Source organism: Onychomys torridus, chromosome 12 (assembly GCF_903995425.1).
Source record: "Onychomys torridus chromosome 12, mOncTor1.1, whole genome shotgun sequence".
In the NCBI taxonomy this organism is placed as follows: Eukaryota; Metazoa; Chordata; class Mammalia; order Rodentia; family Cricetidae; genus Onychomys; species Onychomys torridus.
In genome coordinates this window covers 13,719,807-13,734,149 of record NC_050454.1, presented here as the reverse complement: position 1 = coordinate 13,734,149, position 14,343 = coordinate 13,719,807, and the positions used below count along the sequence as shown (strand labels likewise).

Sequence of the window (14,343 nt, the reverse complement as noted above, 5' to 3'; positions counted from 1 at the left end):
ACAACCTCCAACAAAGCTGTCAGAAATGGAGCATGAAGGTGGGTTTGTTCTCTTTTTAAAAATGTTTGTCGGGCTGGAGAGATGGCTCATAGGTTAAGAGCACCATCTGCTCTTCCAGAGGTCCCAGGTTCAATTCCCAGCACCCACATGGTGGCTCACAGGCATCTGTAGTGAGATCTGGCACCCTCTTCTGTATACATAATGATAATGGTAAGTAAATAAATCTTTTTAAAAAATAAATAAATAAAAATAAATAAATAAAAATGTTTGTCTTTATATGATGTGTGCGCACGTGTGTGTATGATGGGAGGGTGGAAATGCATATGCCATGGCTTCTTTTTAAAAAATTGTATTTTTCATGAGTGTTTCTGCTATTCTTCAAAGTGTCTGAAAAACATTCTTTCCAAAAGAAAATCATTCTTTCATGGAATATTCCTGGTTTGTATTGTTTAAGGTAGGAAGAAAACAACATCAACTTGTATTATCCCATCGTGAAAAGCAGAAGACTCCATATGCATGTGGATTAGAAACAGCATGCTACATGGTTTTGTGAAAATAATTTGTCTATAAAAATAGACCTTATAGTCAAAATTATTTGCTTACAAATTTTAGTTTGATTACTTTAAAGAACCATTAAGGGCTGGGGAAATGTGCTTGCAAGCCTGAGGACCTGAGTCTGAATCACCAGCACCAACATAAAAAGTCTTGCACTCTGTGCGTGCCTGTAACCCTAGCACTTGGGGTGGAAACAGGACCCCCAACAGGTGAGAGAAATTAGAAGCCTTGTGCATGCAACTTCTGCTGGTCAGAGTAAAAGGGTACAACCAGGCACAGACAATGTCTGTCATGCTAGCTGCTCCAGATGCAAAGGCTCAAGAGCTTAGACAGCCTGGGCCACACAGAAAGAACGCACTTATTTTATTTTATTTTGGTTTATTTTAGACACGGTCTCTTTATATATAGCCTGGCTGTCCTGGAACCCATTATGCAGACTAGGCTGGCCTCTAACTCACAGAGACCTGCTTGCCTCTGCTTCTGCCTCCCGAATAGTGAGATTAAAGTTGTGTGCCACTCATTTCTTTTAAAAACATACACTATGCTATATCATCCATTAGTTCTACCTCCTCACATAGACAAAAAACATAAACTTGAACAGATATTGGCACAACATTCACGGCAGCATTATTTACAATTGCCAAAGGCAGAAACAACCCAAATGTCTATCAGTAGATGAATGAATAAACAAAGGTCTTACACAATAAAATAAAATAAAATAATAAAATAAAATAAAATAAAATAAAAAAATAAAATAAAATAAAATAAATAAAAAAAATAAAATAAAATAAAATAAATAAAATAAAATAAAATAAAATAAAATAAAATAAAATAAAATAAAATAAAATAAAATAAAATAAAATAAAATAAAATAAAATAAAATAAAATAAAATAAAATAAAATAAAATAAAATAAAATAAAATAAAATAAAATAAATAAAATAAAATAAAATAAAATAAAATAAAATAAAATAAAATAAAATAAAATAAAATAAAATAAAATAAAATAAAATAAAATAAAATAAAATAATGAAGCTGGAAAGATGGCTCAGTGGTTAAGAGACTGTTCTTCCAGAGGTCCTGAGTTCAATTCCCAGCAACCACATGGTGGCTCACAACCATCTGTGATGAGATCTGGTGCCCTCTTCTGGCCTGCAGGGATACATGCAGGCAGAACACTGCATGCATACATAATAAATAAATAAGTATATAAATAAATAAATCTTTAAAAAATAAAAATAATAAAATAAAACCACCGAAGAGCAGGGCGGTGGTGGCCTTTAATCAAGCACTCAGGAGGCAGAGGCAGGCGGATCTCTGAGTTTGCGGACAGCTAAGGCTATGCAGAGAAACCATCACAGAAAAAACAACAAAAGAACCCAAAGTTGTGATACAAGTCTACATTCATACAGACGAATCTTGAAACTATGCAGAGAGAAGTCACATACGTACGCTCTATGGACAGGAGACAGAAGGAGTATTAAAATCCAGAGACCAAAGTGGGGAGGGGGGCTTGTGGAGGGACACTATTATATAAAGGGTAGAGTTTCAGCTTGAGAGGATGAGGAAGGTTCTGGAGATAGGTAGTTGGTTAAGACAGCTGTACAAAATGGTGGCTATATTTAATATTTAATTTCACTTAAAAAGTAAAAGCTTAGCTGGGAAGCAGTGGCTCACACCTTTACTCCCAGCACTCAGGAGGCAGAGGCAGGTGGATCTCTGTGAGTTCAAGGCCAGCCTGGGCTACAGAACGAGATCCAGGACAGGCATCAAAACTAAAAGATAACTCCTGTCTCGAAAAACAAAACACAACAACAACAACAACAACAAAGTAAAAGCTTAATACCTCTGCCTGCAATGTCAAGTCCATAATGTACTTGAGAGATCCAGCTTTCCTGCTCTCACAGCCTGCGTGGCTGTAGGCTGCTTAGTTAACCCTCCAAGGTCAGAGAGCTTTGAGAATCAAACACAAATGTCCATTTTCCTCCCCTCTGCACACAGTAGAAATATATGGCAAGTGAACACGGCACTCTATTCCTAATGGCATTTCTGAGAGATAGAGGCTGCCGCTTGGACATATGCCAACCCCTCCACCTAAGGAGAAAGCATCCCACTAAAGGAGAGAGGTGGTAGACCCTGCTCTAAAAGGCTCCCAGCTCTTTGTACTGATGTCTGCAGATACCACAATCAGCTCCACGCTCCCAATCTCTTCTAGGACAGTCAACTTACCTGAACTGCCACCCAGTGACGAGGTTGGTGTACTTCATTAAATAGCCATAAACATTTTCCATGTGATCGCTGTTGCAAAAGAACAGAAGGTTGAAGTTAGTGAAAAATGAGAAGAAATCCCAGCTAGGCTACTGTACAGGTTTGAGAACAGCCGCAGAGACATTAACTCATCAAACTTGTCAGGCACGGTTATGCATGCCTTTAGTCTCTGCCCTCAGGAAAGCAGAGGCAGGAGAATCTCTGTGAGTTCAAGGCCAGTCTGGTCAACATATGGAATGACAGGCCAGCCAGGGCTACAGAGAGGCCTTGTGACAAAAAAAAAGTCAAACTCTTCAGAAGACAAAGAAATAGACTCACTGAGGTACCTGATCCCCTCCTCCATGATTTTCTTACTTATGGAATTTTAATTTACCAAATTTCTTCAAAACAAGTACAATATTCCATGTATTATCAATATTTCAAATAGTCATTCTGTGACTGTAAACTGCATAAATATAAAAACAAATCCACTCTAAGTATTATATTTAAACAACCATCCCAAAATGATCTCCTAGAGCCCTTCCTCTGCTCTGGGCACGTCACACCCAGTCCCTTCTCCCTGAGCTGCTCCTGCCCTTACTCTTTGTCCAGTCCTGGAGCTCCACACACAACCTTGTGCTCTCTGTCAACCCCCAGAGCCTGAGGAAGCACACAAGTTACTTCCTCCAAGGATTGAGATAGCTCATGATTCACCACTTGGGGAAGTCGGCCGGATCCTCCACAGCCTCTGCCTCTAGATGTCCTCCACCTGGCGGCACGTCATAAAAGCACTGTAGCTGAGCATGTCCTACAAGAACTGGACTTCTAGGACGACCTACACGTGGATTTGCGGAGAAACTTCCCTAAAATCTTATGTACACTGACTACCCTTTAGAAAAACATAGGTGTGTTAAAGCTGTCAAAGGGGGCTGAAGAGACAGCCCAGTGGGTAAAGTGCTCATGTGCAAGTGTGAGGCCCTGAGTTCAGATCCCCAGCACCCATGGAAAAGCCGGATGGTGACTGACTGCGCATGCCTCTAATCCCAGTGCTGAGAAGAAATGGGAAGGTCCAGGACCTCACTGGCTGGCCAGTCTAGCTCCAGGTCCCAGAAAATGAAGTAAAGGGAGACAATCTGGCTCAGCAGGGAAAGACATTGGCCAGCAAATGTGATGATAAGAGCTCCAGATGGGAACCTGCACTGTAGAAGGCAGCAGGTCATTCCTGTAAGCTGTGCTCTGACTTCCACACACGTCATGGCACACACACACACTAAATAAACGTAAAAACCAAATTATAGAAAAAAGGTAGAGTGCAATAGAGGAAGTCACCTAACACCGATGTCTGGCCTCCACACACCCACATGAGAACACACACCCCAAAAATTAATTAAAATTAATTAAAAATTGCATCATATTCATTCCCTTTATTCAGTCACTACTTTTTCCTTTTTTTTAAACTAATGGTATTCTTCATTTGCAAGTTATTGTATCAATCATTTAATATCTAACAATAAATATTTAAAATATAGAATTTCAGTAGTATTATCTGCAAAAACAATCCAAAGTGGTTCTTTATAAATTATAATACAGTAAGCTGTGTTCTAATGTTATTAATACTTTACTGGGGAATACATATATGAAGATTTTTTTGTTTTGTTTTTTATTATAATTTTTTTCATTTATTCTACATACCAACCAATTTGCCCTCCCTCTTCTCCTCCTGTTCCCCCTCCTTCAGTCTACCCCTATCCACTACTCGGTTCAGAAAGGAGCAGGCCTCCCATGAGTTAACTTTTAAACCAGGTGTAATGGCATACACCTGTGATCCTTGTACTCAGGCGGCAAAAGAATCAGGAGGAGTTCAAAGCCATCACCAGCTACAAGGCCAAAGATAAATGAAGCACAGTCTCAAAAAAAGGTTAACTTTCTCATAAAAATTACAAACTGGGCTACATAACAAGAGACTCTCTCAAAACAGCAACAGAGAAGAAGCAGACTCAAATAATTAAGTGTAGACTACTGCTTGATTTATGAAACAGCAGCCCCGATTCTGTAGAAGCACTGGAGCATGTCCTAGTCTCTGAATGGACCATTGCAAGGCCACTCTTTCACTGTACCCCTTTCTGTTCCCAAGAACTAGTTAACGGCAGACGGTTGGTGTGGAACAACTGTGCCACCTGGTGGCCATCAGAAGATGCTGTGGGATTGGTTTCTAAGTCTTCTGCAGTCAAGTCAAGAATGACCTTAAACTCCTGACTCCCTTGCCTCCCAAGTGCTGCTGGGATGACAGGCATGCAGCACAACTCTGTGCTGGACCAGAGCATCTTTTTGTTCACTTTTTTCTTCTCCATCTCCTTATACAAGCTAGCATCCAAAGGGATTAAGGAATGTCACCAGTAAAGCCACACACATACACCAAAATCTGAAGCCTTGCTGGTCTCAAGCATCTCTGAGGAGATTTCTGCTGAAAGCCTGGGGCTGACCATGTGGTCCTCCAGCGCTCATGCTCCACTCTCATTGGAGGTGAACACATTTTTGTATCTACCTAACGAACTTTTAATAGTGAGACAATCTGGTTGCTAACTGAGGAAAACACTACATACCTGATTTTATCATGCTATTTCATGTTCTATGAACCAGGTGATTAAAAACAAGATTCTGTAAACTAAACTACAAAGAAACTATCTTCAGAGCTGCAGCAACCCCACTGCTTAACAGACTGGTATGTTTCTGATCTCTTCAATGGACCATTTCCTTGGAATTGGTCCTGAAAGCTCTCTATGAAAAACGGCTGGTGAAGGGCTGGAGAGACGGCTTGGTGGACCTCTCTCCCAGAGGTCCTGAGTTCTGTTCCCAGCACCCAGCAACCACGGTCCACAACTGCTTTTAACTCTAGTCCAGGAGGATCCAATGCCGCACCCCCATACATATTCATAATCAAACTTTAATATTAAAGTAGTGTATATATATATATATATATATATATGTGTGTATATATACATATATATAAAAAAACAAATGTCCATGTAGGTACAGTATAACAAGAAAACAGAAGAAAAGCTAAATATAAGGATATAAGGAAGGACTGAATGCAGGGAATGGGCAAGGGTCATGAAAGAGGACACAAAGTTAATCGTTTTTTCTAGTTCTAAAACTGCCATGGGCTTTTTTTATGGTAGATAAGTGCATAAAATATATTCTATATTAAGAATGTAGAATTTAGGAGCCGGGTGGTGGCAGCGAATGTCTTTAATCCAGCACTCAGGAGGCAGAGGCAGGCAGATCTCTGAGTTTGAGGCCAGCCTGTCTACAGAGTGAGTTTCACGACAGGCTCCAAAGCTACAGAGAAACCTTGTCTTGAAAACTAAAAGTAAAATTTAGTGTGAAGTTCCCTGGCTTACATTCCCAGCCTATTCAAACTGTACAGAAGTGAATTGTAGAGAGACTCGTCTCATTACGGTGGGATGATCTTCCTACTTATTTGCGAGGTTTTTGAAGAGCTGCTTCACTGAACTGCCAAGTGGTATTAATATGTTCAGTCTGACACTCCCTCCTAGACGATTGTTTCAGTTCTGAATTTCCATTACTACTACACACATCTTTTTTGTCTGTTTTTGTGTTGAGACAGTCTTGTTGACACAGTCTTGCTATGTAGCCTAGGCTACCTTTGAATGTCGTGATCACTCCTGCTTCAACTCCCTGAGGGCTAGGCTAGGGTCACGGGGCTAGGCTCCATGCCTGACTAACACAGTAAATGTTAACCTTTCAGACTCCAAATATTTAAAAGACTTTCCTTTTCCTTCACTTTGTTTTTGGGTGTGTGTGTGTGTGATTTTTTTTTTTTTTTTTTCCCTCAAGACAGAGCTTCTCTGGGTATCCCTGGCCATCCCGGAACTCACTCTGTAGACCAGGCTAGACTTGAACTCACAGAGATCCACCTGTCTCTGCCTCCCGAGTGCTGGGATTAAAGGTTTGCGCCACCACTGCCTAGCAGACATGTTTTTGTGGCTTTTTGAGACAGGGTTTCTGGTGTAGCTGTGGCTGTCCTGGAACTCATCCACCGGCCCCTGCTTCCCAGGTGCTAGAATTAAAGGCATGAGCCGCCACTGCCGGCTCTTCCTTCACTTTCTACGTTCTCGTACAAGTATACCTTATACGTTGATCACACCCCCTTCCACACCCCCATCAGTGCCCTTTGTCCCACTAGACAGTTTTGCTTCTACTTTCTCATGACATTCACATGCATAATTTTACTGATCTCTATGCAATCTAGGAACCACACATGAGAGAATTCATGTGATGCTTGTCTAAAAAGGATATGTCATTAAACAAAGTACAGACTCTATGGTAACGGGCTGGGGAGATAGGACCTGGTGACTGATTAGGTATGAAATATGAAATGAGGGACAAAACAGTGAGAGAGAGGAGACAAAGGCCACAGCTAGATTCCAGTGGCAATACCTAGACACCTCAATGGGTCCCAGGGGTCTCTGCATTTGCTGGTGATTTACACAGCAGTCTTAAGGACCTGCAAGGTGCACAGGGCAAGGTATCTGGAAAGGCAGCATGGTTGATATGGATAGAGACTTGGCCTCTGTGCATACAGCATATCTGAAGACATGTCGTAAACGGGATTACCCAAGATACATAAAGGATGAGACATGGACAGGGTCTGAGAGAGAACTCTAAGGAAAAGTTCAAGGGCAAAAAGAATGAGTTATCAGCAACAGAGAAGAGGAGCAGAGGACAGAGGTCTACGGGTATTTCCAGATGAGTGTGAGGCCAGCAAGGCTGAGTGCTATCAGACACTGGAGTTTCGATTAGATTGATAAAGCAAGTACAGAGCCTCCCACATGTAGACCTGAGCAGAGAGACAGTTCAGTTCGAGGTGATCAGACCTCTTAAATGCTGTTTTTTGTTTTGGTTTGGTTTTTTGGTTATTTTTTCCCCCACAGTCCATGGAGGCTTTTTATTAATATGTTTTACATTTCTAGAGAAAGAATCTCAAGATTTTCCCCCGTGTGTTTCTGTCTTGCTTCCTCATGGGCCATGATGCCAGCTGAGGTTGTCAATACAGTGAAACCAAACTGACGGACAGGAGCCGACCGTTCTGCCATTTTTCTAGGTCTTTGAGTTGCACATCAAATCTAGCGCTTATCACTCCACACTTGTTCAACCTGCCTGGGAGAATCACGATGATTTTCCCAGCTCTGTGGTCGTCAATGATTTCAAACTCACCAATGTAACCATGCTTCATCATCACAGTTAGGAACCTACTGACTCTGGACCAGGTCTGATGAGGGCCCGGCGTTCGCCTCTCTTCTCGGCATGGCTGATGCTCTCAAGAGTATCAGCCAGGACATTCATGCTCACCACGGTGACGGCGCAGAAAGATGGCAGAAAGAGTTAAATGCTGTTTTAATGAGGAAATCTTTACGAATGAAAAAATTGAAAGAGCTGGCATTCCTGGAGAAGCAACGAAAGACTTATTTTGGTTTCTGATAAAGGAGAAACTTAACAATCCATAATTTTAAGAATGAATGAGGGTTGGGTGCTGCTGGCGCACGCCTGTAATCCCAGCACTTGGGAGGCAGAGGCAGGTGGATCTCTGTGAGTTTGAGGCCAGCCTGGGCTACATAGTGACTGCCAGGACAGACTCCAAAGCTACAGAGAAACCCTATCTCGACAAACCAAACCAAAACAAAAAACAAAACAAAACAAAACAAAACAAAACAAAACAAAACCAGGGCATGCCATGGTGCTGAAATCACAGGGAGGAACTCTTAAGTTTGGGCTAACAGCCTGTCTGTTTAACTCTAGTTCCTTTTAGTTCAGGGTCTGTTTGTATTGTGGAATGTGTGTGAAACTCAGAAGGAGTTAAAGGCAAAATCTTATGAAAGACATATTTATGGTAAATAATGACCATATACATGAAATACAAATATTATATATGTGTAAATTATGTATATTTAACTACTAATTGGCTTGGGACATAGCTCAGTAGTAGAGAACTTACCCAGCAAGCTCAAGACCATTGGTTTGATTCTAGCACCAAAACTAATCATTTTTATCACTGTATTATTCTCCAATAGGTATTTTGTTAGAAACTATAGAGGATCTGGGGTTACCCTACCCACAAGCTGGCAAATTAGCATGCTCCAATTTTATAGAGAGCAGCCGAAGCCCCCTGAGTGGGAAATGGCAGCTTTTCAGTCCAACCCCACTGGGCCACACAGAGGGCAAGTGAGGCCCACACGCAGGACAGACAGACTGTGTTAAGGGCAGGCCTCAAGCCTTGCTCGAACACACATCTTGTCAAAAGCAGTGAGCAGTACGTACTACTGACTCTGCCAAAGCAAGACTTTATTTCATCAGCAACAGCAGAGATATGACTACTGACAGACACGATCTGCCGTCCAGGGCACGTCTGTGAACAGGGATACTGACCTCCCTTTGTCCCACAGTCATGGTCTAGGCTGACTAATGGCCTAGAAGACAGAGACATGCCAAGACTTCCACTCACCTTCCGAAAATTCAGCAAAGAGATCTGCCTGTTATATAATCGTGGTTAGCTGGTGGACAGCCTAAAACAAAAACGTTTTCATGTTTAAATTTTTTGAAAAGGCGGTCCCTACCATCCGTGCCCTAGCTTTGGCTCATTCCTTTCTGTCCACTTCAATCACCAGACGTGCAGTTATGGGTCTGTAAACTTCCCTTCAAGCTGACACAGAAAAACAAAGGGGAAACTCATTTATGAACTGTTAACATTCACTGTGAAAAGGAAGATCCAGAGTTAAGAACTATCCTCTCTACAAATGGTAAGTAAAATCCATATGTGAATACAAATGACTCTAAAAGGAAGATAATTTAAGGCTAATGGAATAAATTCAACCAACTTGTTCTTAAGGTCATCATGAGACAGTCTCCAAACACTGCTGAAAATGTAGGCCAGGAGCCTCCGAGTTCCGCTCTTCTGGGTGGGCACAAAATGGGAATTGAGTAACAGAGTGTCTCACACGGAAAAGGCTCAGAAATATTTGTTATGAGTTAGGACCCCAGAAAAACATGAGACAAACCATGTATTAGACTAGTTATTAGCAGTAAGTATCCTTTCGATTACAGCCTATCTTCTCTGCAATAACTACCTAGAAATACAAATTCTTCCAATTACTAGCTAAGGGATCCTGGCAAACTATTTCAACTTCCATTTTCTTCCACTATAAAACAGAGCCAATGCTCTGAGAACTGTGAGGACTACATGTGGCAAGTGGAAACATGCTGAATACCAGAAAGATAATTACCTGTATTTCTCATCCCTTCATTCTGAAGCTAGTTGAATGCGAATATGACCTGTAATGTAAATACTCAGGCATATTGAGCTGGACACACTAAAGCTAAATGAATAATCTGACTGCCCCAAATTCATTTCTTCTCTAGATCTTCAGACTCTGAACTATGGTGACGACTGGGGTCAATCTGTATTTCTTCCCCTCATTACCACCTCTCATCCAACTCTCTCACTCTTGCTGTTGTTCTGTGTCCAGGCCACTGTGGCTCATTTCCTGGCACCTAACTCCTCTATTCTCTAACGATCAAGTCAAATTTGTTTGATCACACACATAATTAGACATTACTAATTATAGTAGACACTTTCTGGCATGTACCCGATATTCCAGACTGAGATCTCTAAGTCTGGCTAGAGTTTGGGCTCTCCGTTCTTGCCTCTGATGAAATACACTGCTCAGCATAGGATATTCTGTGAAAAGGTCCACACGGCCAGGAATTAGTTAGGTCTCTAACCACCAGTCATGAGGACCTGAGATCCTTGTCCAATAAGACAAAAGGAACTTAATTATGCCGTGAGTCCAAGGGAGAGGTAAGAAGCAGACCCTTCCTATCTGAATTCAAGCCTCTGGGTGACCATGACTTCATGAAGAACACAGAAACAGGACACAGCTAGCTGAAAATACCAACCCACACACTGTGAGATAACTAATGCTGCTGTTTTAGCGGGGGTGGTAGCAGCATGTCTTTAATCAACTTGGATGGTTGAGGCAGGAAGTTCTGGGGTTCTGGGCCAGCCTAAGCAACAAGGAGACCTGATCCCCTTGCCTCCTCCCTCAAAGATATAAAAGTATTACTTTAGTAAACTGAGTCACTGAACTTGGGGGTAATTTTAATAACACACTTGTCTCACCTACATTTCTTTGTTGTGAAATATTTGTACATTGGGTGAAGATGTATTGCTGTGATTGGTGTAATAAAAAGCTCACCGGCCAAGAACTAGGCATATAGGCAGGACTTGGGGTGGGGTGGGAAGGAGAGAGAAACTGGGAGAAAGTATCCAGGAGCACAATTTCGCCAGCAGGTTGGAGGTGCTGTACTGAGAAGAGGTAACTGAGCCATGTGGCAGAACATAGATTGATAAAAGTAGGTTAATTTAAGTTATAAGAGCAAGTGGGAAAAGCCTAAGCTAAGGCCAAGCTTTCATAATTAATAAGTCTCTGGGTGGGTAATGCCTGGGGGGTGCTCACCAACCTAAGACAGAACACCTGTGTGGCCTGGACAGGTGTCTCCATGATGGGTAAGGTGACCTATTGATGTCCCATGCAACCTAAGTCAGAAGCTCATTTTTTAGTAAAACGGGGTGGGGGGGGGGGGGGGGGGCACGGACGGACAACTACGACAACGACACCTGTAGGTCCCTGGCCTCCGTTCTGGGTAACTGCTGCCATGCTTGCTGACCTTGACCTTGATATCCTCCCTATGCTAATTCCCTGCAAGATTCCACCCTCCTGAATGCTTAAGGGAAGCTCCTCGTCTATGAATCCAGCATATTGGTCATTAACTGCTTAGATGCAAGATTGTAAAACATGGGGAGAGGGGTGCGGATTTAGCTCAATGGTAAAGCGCTTGCCTAGCAAGTGCAAGGCCCAGGGTTCGATCCTCAGCTAAAAAAAAACTAAAAACACCAGAAGCGAACTTCTGCCAACCGGGGTTCCACCATTGTGCTGTAAGTCTGTATTTAAGACCTCCTCCCTCCTTCAATAAATGACGTTCGACATTCCAAAAAAAAAAAAAAAGAAGAAGAAGAAGAAGGGATCAAGAACATGATGGGGAAACCCACAGAGACAGCTGACCAGTGCTAGTCGGAGCTCACTGACTCTGGACTGACAGCTCAGGAACTTGCATGGGACCGAACTAGGCCCGCTGAATGTGGGTGACAGCTATATGACTTGATCTGTTTGTGGCGTCCCTGGCAGCAGGGCCAGGACTTATCCCAGGTGCATGAACTGGCTTTTTGGAACCCATTCCCTGTGGTGGGATACCTTGCTCAGCCTTGATACAATGGGGAGGGGCTAGGCTCTCCTTCAATTTGGTATGCCAGACTCTGTTGACTACCATGGGAGGCCTTACCCACTCTGAGGAGTGGATGGGGGTAGAGTGGGAGGGAGGTGAGGAGGCGGGAGAAAGGGAGGGAGGGGGAACTGGGGTTGGTATGTAAAATGAAAAAAAAAATTAATAAATAAACATTTAATAATTAAAAAATAAGTCTCTGGGTCATCATTTGTGGGCTAGTGGTTCAAAGATAGTCTGACAAGAAAGCTTACTACACTTTTTTTTTTCAAGATAGGGTTTCTCTGTGTAGCCTGGCTGTCTTGGAACTCGCTCTGTAGACCAGGCTATAATGGAATTTACAGAGATCCACCTGCCTCTGCCTTCCAAAGGCTGGGATTACCTTGTTTTGTTTTAAGACAGGGTCTCACTATGGGGTCCTGATTGTCCTAGAATTTACCATGTAGACCAGGCTGGCTTTAAACTCAGAGATCCACCTGTTTCTGGCTCCTGAGTGCTGAGATTAAAGGTGTGCACCACGAAGCCCAGCTTACCTACATTTCAAAACAAGTCATTAAAAAAATATGAGTAAGGACTGCTGGGTGGTGGGTATGCACGCCTTTAAACCAGAGCACTCGGGCAGGCAGATCTGGAGGGTGGCTAGTCTACAGAGCAAGTGCCAGGACAGTCAGGGTTGCTACACAGAAGGTAAGAATTATAGCCACAACATGGTGGCTCATACCTGCAATCCCAACAATTTGGGATGCTGAGACAGAAGTTCAAGAACAACCTGAACTACCATGAGTTCAAGGCCAGCCTGATGATCAATTTAGTGAAAATTTGTCTCAAAATAAAGTGCTCTCAGCGGCACAGCATGTTATCAATCACATGTGAGACCTTGCCTTCCATCTCCACCAGGAGGGAGGTAGGTTGGGAGAGATGGCTCAGGCACGAGGACCGAGTCAGATCCCAGCACCCACAAAGAAACTGGCCACAGCAGTGTGCAGCTGTAATTCCAGCACTGGGGAGGCAGAGGATCTCTGGATTCAGTGAAAGACCCTGTCTCAAAAGCAAGGGGGAGAAGGCTGGTGAGAAAGCTGGGCAGGTACAAGCACTTGCCAGGGAAGCCTGGCAACCCTAGTTCAATCTCTGCAGCCCACAGTCAGGGAGAGCACCGACTTCCACAGGCTACTTCTGACCTTCACACGGACACCATGGCACACAAACACTCACACTCACATACCATACACACAGAGAATGATACACTTCAAATTCTTAGAATAAAAATAAGGTATGAAACAAGAAAGATGCTGATGCCCCCTGGTGTCCACATGCACCCACTACACACACAAAAGTGGTCTCTCTGTCATACAAAGTGCAGTCAGGGGCCAGTGAGATGGCTCAGTGGGGAACGGCACTTGCTGTCAAAACTAATGAACTGACTTCAATCTCTGGAACCCAGTGGAAGGAGAGAACCAACCCCTGAGGGCTATGCTCTAGCCTCCACATGCACACTGCCACACATGCATATCTACACACACAGACAAGAACATAAATACAATACATTGTTAAATGTAACTATATAGAACTAAAAGGCTGTTAGCCTACGTGCTCACAAGGTTCTAGGTTTGACTCCCTATACTGCTAAAAATAAATAAATAAAAACCTAAAACATACTGAATATAATAAGCACTTACTAAATAAAGAAATAGCCGGGCGGTGGTGGCACACACCTTTAATCCCAGCACTCGGGAGGCAGAGCCAAGAGGATCTCTGTGAGTTCAAGGCCAGCCTGGACTACCAAGTGAGTTCCAGGAAAGGCTCAAAGCTACACAGAGAAACCCTGTCTTGGAAAACAAAAACAAAAACCAAACAAACAAAAGAAATAATACAGCTTTCTCTGACACTATAGTAAGAAACCAGAAAAGGGCTGGAGGGCCAGGCATGGTTGTACACCTTTAGTCCCAGCTCCGGAGAGGCAGAAGCAGGGATCTCTGCGGGTTTGAGACCAGCCTGGTCTACCTAACAGGACCAGGTCAGCCAGGGTTACACAGTAACACCCTGTCTCAAATAAGACGGTGTGGTGGTGGTGGTAAGGGGCTGGAAATGGGTAATCATATGCATAATCATGAGGACTGCAGTTCAAACCCAACATCCACTTAATAAGACAGATGTTCCACAAATATTTGCAACTCCAGCTCTGAGG

At 42.9% G+C, this 14,343-nt stretch overlaps 1 protein-coding gene and 1 pseudogene across 1 annotated transcript in view; both read right to left on the bottom strand.

Annotated features, from left to right (window-relative positions):
* Positions 1 to 14,343, bottom strand: part of Osbpl11 (oxysterol binding protein like 11) — a 58,027-nt gene that overhangs the window by 39,976 nt on the left and 3,708 nt on the right. Inside the window, exon 2 of the mRNA XM_036203803.1 lies at positions 2,784 to 2,852. Within this exon, the coding sequence (XP_036059696.1) occupies positions 2,784 to 2,852 (69 nt within the window). The remainder of the gene's footprint in view (positions 1 to 2,783; positions 2,853 to 14,343) is intronic.
* Positions 7,792 to 8,189, bottom strand: LOC118594203 (annotated as a pseudogene).